Below are 8484 nucleotides of genomic sequence, written 5' to 3' on the forward strand. Positions count from 1 at the left end.
TCAACCGCATAAAACGTCGAAATTTTGCATATCAAAGCTGCGACATCGAGCGATGAATAACGGTAGGGGGTGGAGCGGGTGCGATGCGACTCAAGTGGTGGCGTAGTATAAATAGCTTAACGAGAAAGTAGCAGATCACGATGACAGTTTTAAAATGTGTACCTACCATACACAGGCACACACACACACACACACACACACACACGCACACATCGCGATGTTTTTGTGCGCAACTATTTTTGGTATCCGACAGGAATAATGTCGCCAATCGATTTACAAATGAAAATTGTTGGAAGACAAGCATTTAGGTATTTAGGGACAGGTTAGCGAAGGTGGGTTGCGGTGTTAGCTAAATGCTTCTAACCGACGACGCTAATGCAATGTTTTTGTTGAGTAATGTTTTTGCTTCTTTTGTTTTTGCATTAATATTGCTTACTAAGGAGCTTGAACGGTTGCACAAATTGCCTGCACAGCAAATAAATAGAAGGAAAAAATGACGAATGCACTCAAATCCATTAAATGCTCGCTAAATTTATTTTCAAAATATTTTTACATACTAACATTACTACATACATATGTATATACATTCATATACATAAGCGCCAACACTAAATATATATATAAAATCTTAGTCTCTACACAATTTTTGTTTTACAGTTTGCCAATTAAATCGATCACAAATTTCTGCATCACTTCAATTGAAAATACATATTTTCCAGTTTTATTGGCACTGCGGTCAGTTTTTCTTAGCTAGAATATTTCCTTAAATTATATTATTGATGTTGTTTTTGTTTTATTTTATATTAGTGAAAGCATATCATATCAAAGAAGCCGTCCATGGTAAAGTGGCTGTTGGTTGCTTCCCTTTCGATAAAATTCCGCTCGCCTTCTTCCCACTGTACTTATCACAGGCAGCGCCGCTCGCAGGCTTCCTTTGTGCAAAAACGATTCCGATTGCCATAGCAGCCTTTGTAGTTGAATTTTTTGCAAACTCCTTTATCGAAAAACCAGCGCGTCTGTGTGGTGGAGTGCTGGTTTTTGTTGCAGAAATAGCCTTCGTTCTGACCCATATAGCAATTCACTTGATCTGTGCGGGAGAAAAATGAGGCAAAGGAGAGGAGAGTAATGTTAATTAATATTTACCAATTAAAATGCTTATTTTGCAATCACAGTGATTTCAGTATTTATTAATATTTATTAATGCTGTGTCCTTGCCTTTCATTGCTGTTAAGCGAAAGAAACTCTCCTTTCTGTGAGAGAATAGCAATTACTTATTTGATTTATGCCTGAATGACTGACAAGGATAATTTTTCATTTTATGTTAGGCAATTAAAAATTAATGCATTGTATTAGTATTCTGGGTGTGTATCATAAAATTATATTAACTGTTTATTTGTTTAATGTTGGTGGCTTTCATTTATTATGCCAGCTCAAAATAGATAAGCTAAAACTGTCGCAGTGGGCCATTTTTCCACGGCAAAAGTCATTTTAAGTCATGTCTGTAATGATAATTTCCACGGTGAGAACTACCTCTTAGGAAAATTTTAGTTATTTTACACTTAACTTTTTATTTATTCTAGAATACGATCAAGTCAGAACAAAAATGTTTCAACAAATATAATTTTGGGTTTCACAGATCGCCTTGCACAATAATCTTTTTCTTTTGTTCTGTGTGACTTCCCTGGTGGAGAAAGAGCTTTGGAAAACATTCAAATATTAATTAGAACCTGAGTGCGTGGCGAGACTTAGGGCCGTTTGCACCATGTCTAGTTAACGCTAACTGGAGGTAAATCCTTCAGTTAAGCACGTTAACTGCTTTATCGATCACATGTTATATGATGGGTGTCGATAACGTCGATAAAGATGTTTAACTGGGAGTTAGAATTAACTAGACATGGTGCAAACGGCCCTAAGTGCCTAAATAAGAGGCAAATAGCTGAATCTTCCTCCTCTGAGTTTCGAGCCACAACGGCAAAGAGAGCAACCAAGAGGTAGAAATGCTTGCCACGAGTACTGCAGCTATAGGACCACACATCATCACAGTAGGGAAGAAAGAGCAATTAGACACAAGTACTGATGCCAAGTCTTTGGGCAGTTCCTGGCATAGAAGCTATTTGGGCTTAAAGACATGACAAGTTTATTAACCGCCCAACCAGCAAATTAGGAATTCTAACAGATTGGAGATTTGGAAGTCACATACACAAAGTCGGGGTCTGGTCAATCAACTGAAACTTATGAGGGCATACGATGCAGGAAGGAGAGGGCAGAAGAAATCTGGGACCGAAAATAACTGTTAAAAAATAAAAAAACTTAGTCAAATATTTTTTAAGCTCGAAATAAAAATCCTTTCCTAATAATAAAAAAAAATCGCTTATCCAAATTAAACAAGTGTGGTATCAAATGAAAAGGGACTGAAATTTGAACTCGACTCGAATTAAAAAAAAATCATAGTTTCTTAACTCTTCTTATTGAATAGGGCTTTTTCTAAAAAGTGTAAAGTTATGGTCGTTTTTAAAGGATTTTTATGAAAAACTCTTAACAGTGCTACAAAAAAAAAAAAAAAACACGGTGTTCACCCGAAAAAACTGAGGGAAGGTGTCTTCGGGTACAACATGAAAATAGGTTACTTATAACTTCTGAACCCTCCGCTTTTTCAAATAAAAAATATTATCTTCTACTTTGCGCCTTTATCTATTAAAATATTTACTAGTTTTCGTCTAATTTTAAAAAAGGGGTTTCATATATTTTTTTTATTTTTTATTTTTGGTAAGAAAACTTATAACACTTTTTTGGGTAGCCTATCTCAATGGTAGTCCATTCTATTGAACAAATTTAAATAATACTATTTATACAGTGGAACTCCGATAAAAAGTTTTGAATTTTTTTTTTAGTCTTTTATGAAGGTATCGCGTTTAAAAGCCACAAGGAATTATGACATGAGCACTACAGCGGATGGTTAATAACGTTAAGAATGAACACTTTTCAAAAATTATAATTAATGTATAGAATTCACAATAACAACCACCCTGTCAAGAAGCACTTGATACGAATAGGTTGAACGAGGTGATATATAAGCAACAAAAGTTTACTGGATTGATTTAGCTCAGTGGTTAGCGTTGCTGAGTTTGCACATCGATTCCTGCTGAAGTCTAGCGAAGGAAGTCTAATGAGCAGGTATAGTGTTCTCCAATATATTAGCTTTAACTTCTAACGCTTAGACTACTAGTATGCTGCGTTTTCCATTTTCGCTATCAAAAAAACGTGGTTCCAGTTCAGTGGTGACCCCAATTGGTAAACTGCCAAGTAAATCCTTTCAAAAAATAAAAAAATTAAAAATATCTGTAATTCTACTCAAAAGCCAACCAAATTTTGATTTTGAACTAAGGTAATTTGGCAAACATTTAGCAGCAATAATGGTCTTTGTGACTTGAAATTTCTTTACATTTTTATAACTGCAGTAAAATATATATCAATATTTAAATATTTCTTGCCTTGAACTATTAAAATAAAACTTTTATTACCAACCCAGTTTCCACATTAAATATCCGCGTGCATTTGCAATAAAACTATCTGGAACCTATCATAAAGCATTTATAATAAATAAGAGAAAGCATTTTAGGCTGCCTGATAGAGATGACGGCTTTTTTCATTATATTAAAATAAATTCTCATCACTTTCCAATTATGTTCTTGACACAGTTTCAGAAATTCTGACAGATGCGCAATTGCCAACGAAAAATGCCGAGTAAATATATCTAAGTATGTAAGCGAAAAACAATCCACATAAATAAAGGGTGTCACAAAATTTACGCAAGCTTGGAAATAGCTAAAATTTTTGATTAAAAATTAACCAAGATTAAAAGAATGTTAAGGCCTTTATAGTTTCGGGTTAAAAAAAAAAATTAAGTACCGCAAAGGATTCCAAATAATAAAAAATTTTGAATAAAAAATTAAAACTAAAGAACGTTTATTTCTACTTATGTATGTAATATGCATACATTTTGGGGCACCCTTTTTACCCAATACAATTCCACCAATAACTAACTATACAGGGCGAAGTGTGCCAAAGATGCATCTGGGCAAAAAGCCATAGGTTTTAATGGATATTCACAACGAGGAAGAACTTAATATGTTTATACATATTTATTCAAAACACAACTATAAACAGTATATATTTTTAAGTTAAAACATTTTGTGGTAATTGTCTCAGGAAAGTCTAAACGGACAGGTTTAAATTAGATTTTGTGTGCTTAGTTCACATGGATTTTATACTTAAAGGAAGAAATATTTGCAGAAATTATTGAGAACAAACTAGTTAGATATGAGATATTAAAAATCATCAGAGCAGTTGAGAAACTATGGTGGTTTACTTTGAGAAAATTTCTAAAAGTGCATCTATGACAAGTTGGCCGAAGTTGTTTAAGAATAAAAAGTAAAGAAGAATCAGAACCGTTTGGCGGTTTCCTTATAGCATTGCCAAATATCTTGGTGAACTCGCTGTTCAATAACAGCTTGCACTAGAGTTCCGCCTTTTTCATATGTATATGTAATTCAACTCGTTGCTCGACCCAACAAACATATGGGTTGGAGGTCAAGCGGCGATCCAATATATAGTCCAGTCTCCAATATTGATTTTTAAGTCTACCTCAATTGGAGAACCAATCCATTTTAGAACAAAAGCGTAAATTTTTTTGTACGCCAAATAATCTGAGTTATCCACTTGAGAAAAGCTTGGATATCAATGTGGTTTATCTTTTGCCTTTTTTACCATCAGGGTTCCGGACGGAGAAGTTTTCTTTTTAATACAGGATTTTTTAAAACTTGAATTTCAGAGGAGAAATTTATTCTTAAACCATATTCTCAGATAATCTGATCATAAGCATGTCGCTAAACAAAAAAAAAAAAAAAAACAACCTGATACGTATAACAACATTGCGAAATTTATTAAGGGCAGCAGTCTACCGGATATCCGATCGGATGTCCGAATCCGGCTTTTATTTTACCGGTATCCGGAATTGGTATCCGGCACATTTGTTTAATAACTGTCATTTTATTCCTCAGAACCTACAGATAAACGTCCGAAAAGACCCAAGCTTTAGGTCTGGCCGCTCCAGTAGTTATATAATAATATATATATATATATTAATAAAATGTGGATTTTATGCCAGTTGCACTAGAAATTTCCTGATTTTCTCAATTTTAGTAAGTAAATTAGTGATTTAAACCGTTAGTTTTGTTATAAATAACTATTTGCTGATATTTACACATATCTGTAGTTATACATAATTTAAAAAAATTTCACAAATTTTCATCTAAATTTCCAGCTTTTTACCCAGAATTTTAGGAATTTTTCTGGGTATGCACTTAACAGGCTTATGAAATTTAGTAAAGCAGGTGCAAGTTTGGAGCGGCTAAAAAATTGCATTGATTTAAAATTTTTTTTTTGCTGACGGCTTTTGCGGTTTTTTTCATATAAATAAGGAAATTTAGGAAAACTGGCGTTGACTTTTCTTATTTTTTTTTCGCAAACGGTCTTGCGCTTTTTGTTGCTTATTCATACATAAACTAAAATTGGGACATACAGTTTTAAAAATTTAGAAATCTAGATAAAAAATATTCAAAACTTCGCCTCAAATCATCGCTCATGTGGGAATTATTCCCGATTTTTATACTCTATTTCCACCGCAGATGAATAATATACGGTTTCAGAAATTTTAATAGTTCTTTGTTCCTCCAAATTGAATTTTATCGTTTACATGCGTTCACTTTTTAAAATTTACAAAATTGTCAATTCACTTCGCCCATCAGACAGAGTAATAATGACAGCACTTCGCCGAATTCGACAAATCAAATTAATGACCATTTGCTTACTCAGTTCCTTGCAATGTGCATTGTGTTCCGCCTGCGTCATTGTGGACATGGCCAACGCCACGCAAATGACAAATGCGATCGCTGTTGAACGCATGTCTTGCTTTCTTTCTGTCTCTGTTTGTGTTTGTTCCAAATCGCCAGACGTCAGGCGTGAGTAATGATATGGAGCAGCGCTGCGATGATCAGCGATCAGGGAACAGCGGTGCCGACAAAAGAAGCGCCAAGTGGTAAGCAAAAAAAAAAAAAAAAACAAATGCAATCAGCAAGGCTCCGCGACGCAAACGCGACTAACGAGGGCGCGAACTGATGACCGGCAGACAACCGCGATAGCAGAATTTGGCTAAATGCACTGCACACTTGCTTAGTATTTAAAATATTTTATATTTGTTTTTTTTTTTTTTTAACTTGGATAATTGAAAATCTCGAACTTTTGTCTGTTCAGTTAATTGCAACACCACGAACCGCAAAATCTGACCGCCAACTGAGGCGTCCAAGCGGCTGTCTTCCGCTTTTATACAAACGCTATGGCGCTGTTATTGTTGTTGTTGTCGGACATATGGTGCAAAGTGGATGGATATAGCACACATTCCGAGAACGTATCTTAAGTACATACAAGTAATAAGGAAAATTGGAATTTTTCGTTAAGTGTGCTTTCGAAAATTTGAACATTTTGAAATTTGCCGAATGCCTTTGAAGTGCGATGTGACGAACATTCAAAGGAAATTGCTTTCGTATTGGGTATATGTTCGGTGTTGCAAAGGGTTAGAAAATAGTTTGAAGAATGGCATTAAAAAAAAATTAAGTTAAAAAGGCACACAGCGAATATTAAAAATCTGTCATAGTATTGATAAAAAATTTTTCATTGCCGCGCACTCACTTTGTGATTAACAAATGTTACTGGAACAAGAAGAATAAGAGCGTTTCTTTCGGCAAGTGTGGCCGTAGCTTTATAGAATTTACCCAATCTGTTACTGAGTTACCCGGAGTTCAAAAGTCAATTAATAACAATTTTTTGAAGCTACTCAAAACGGATGCTGTGCTCTTTCGCCAAGCGATGCCTGACAGGCTGACACTATTCCAACAAATTTGTTAAATGCCACAAGTCAAGAATAAGTGAACATATAATCCAAACGTTGTTATAAATTGTTTTCTAAATGAATATTGATTTTGCGGGACAGAAAATGAAAAAGTATAATTAAATTAGCAAAGTTCAGAACAAGCGCCCAGGGAGCAAACACTTCCATTGGATTGTGAAAGGCGTGCAGGGAGGTGTTTAAGTCAGGCACGCTTACCAGTTCGCAAACCAACAATGAAAAGATAAAACAACAACCTTCGAAATGGATGCACGGACGACACGGATACTCGCCTACAACTACATATGTACATAAAGGCACAGTATGTCTGCCGGACGGTCGACAGTTAATTGAATGATTCAACCGAAAAAAAAAAAAAATTTTGTTCAACTTTGGTTTTCCATTTAATCAAACTCAAATAAAAGTCCAGTAATTTTAGATTTTGTTGGGTTCGAAACAGTTTAAAGTTTTCGGTCATACTTGGCTTCAATGTTAATTTTGACTGTTTGCAATGGCTTTGAATACTTTTGATGTGGGCGAGAAAGATTCAATGAACTTGAACTTAAATAAAAAAATATATATATTTGATGTGACGTGATTTGGCAAATTAAAGCATATTGTTTGTGATTTGTATAATATATACTGTTTTTAATTAAAATTTGATGAGGAAATGTGGTGATCTCCGAAATAACAGTTATAGCTTCGACCGCGTAGACTTTGTTGTTGCTTTTCCCATTTTTCCTAACAAACAAATCGTGGCTTAAAGCTAAACACCACTGCTAAAAGTTTTCAAATTAATGATAATAATTTGGTCGAATCAGATGACAGCGTTTTAAATGAATTAGAAATACTTCTTTTTTGTTGTTTTATAACAACAAAGTTCTGTGGGCAAAGCTGGTGAATAATATTTTTATAATTCTTCAAACTTAAGCTTTTTTTAACAACTTTATTTTAATCAATTAAAGCTTTTGAAACGTTAGGGGAATGTATTTACAAGAAATATTTAATGTAGTGTAATACTTATTAATTTTGCTACCTAATATTTTTTTTTGTTTTTGCTTACATTTGGAGCCGACAATTTGTACATATCAACAATCTTTGCGATTGTCAGAATTTTCTATGCATTGATCAAAAATTTCACTAGCTCATGAGTCTACTCACCCAATCTCATACTTGTTAAACATTTACTCGCGGCGAACTTTACTACCAATTCACACACGCTCAAAGTCTGAAAATAAAACTGAGAAAATTTTCGTAAATTTGCATATTGACATGATTTGTCATGAAAAAAAAAAACATTTTTACTTTTAATTATTTTAAACTGGAAATACATTTTTGGAAATTTTAAGGCGGACATAAATAAAATCTTTGTATATAAAAAGACAAATACCTATTTTGATCATTAAAGAGTAGGACAAAAATGTGTCTAAAAAACTTTGTTGGTCATTTAAATTTTTGCTAATATTAACATAATAGACATACATTTTTTGTTCTTTAAAAATGGAAATTTAAAAACTGGGCATACATTTTTTTTAACGTTC

General features: G+C 33.8%; 1 protein-coding gene across 1 annotated transcript; it reads right to left on the minus strand.

Annotated features, from left to right (window-relative positions):
- Positions 1-536: 536 nt before the first annotated feature.
- Positions 537-6339, minus strand: LOC108362280 (kunitz/BPTI-like toxin). The gene is made up of 2 exons (XM_017615201.1): positions 5871-6339; positions 537-1087 (listed from the first exon to the last, which is right to left on the minus strand). The coding sequence occupies exons 1-2, from the start codon at positions 5962-5964 to the stop codon at positions 906-908; spliced, it is 276 nt and encodes a 91-aa protein (XP_017470690.1). The 5' UTR covers positions 5965-6339; the 3' UTR covers positions 537-905.
- Between the last annotated feature and the right edge of the window lie 2145 nt (positions 6340-8484).

Source organism: Rhagoletis zephyria, unplaced genomic scaffold (genome assembly GCF_001687245.7).
Source record: "Rhagoletis zephyria isolate East Lansing unplaced genomic scaffold, Rhagoletis_zephyria_1.1 Rzeph_scaffold_00975, whole genome shotgun sequence".
Lineage (NCBI taxonomy): Eukaryota > Metazoa > Arthropoda > Insecta > Diptera > Tephritidae > Rhagoletis > Rhagoletis zephyria.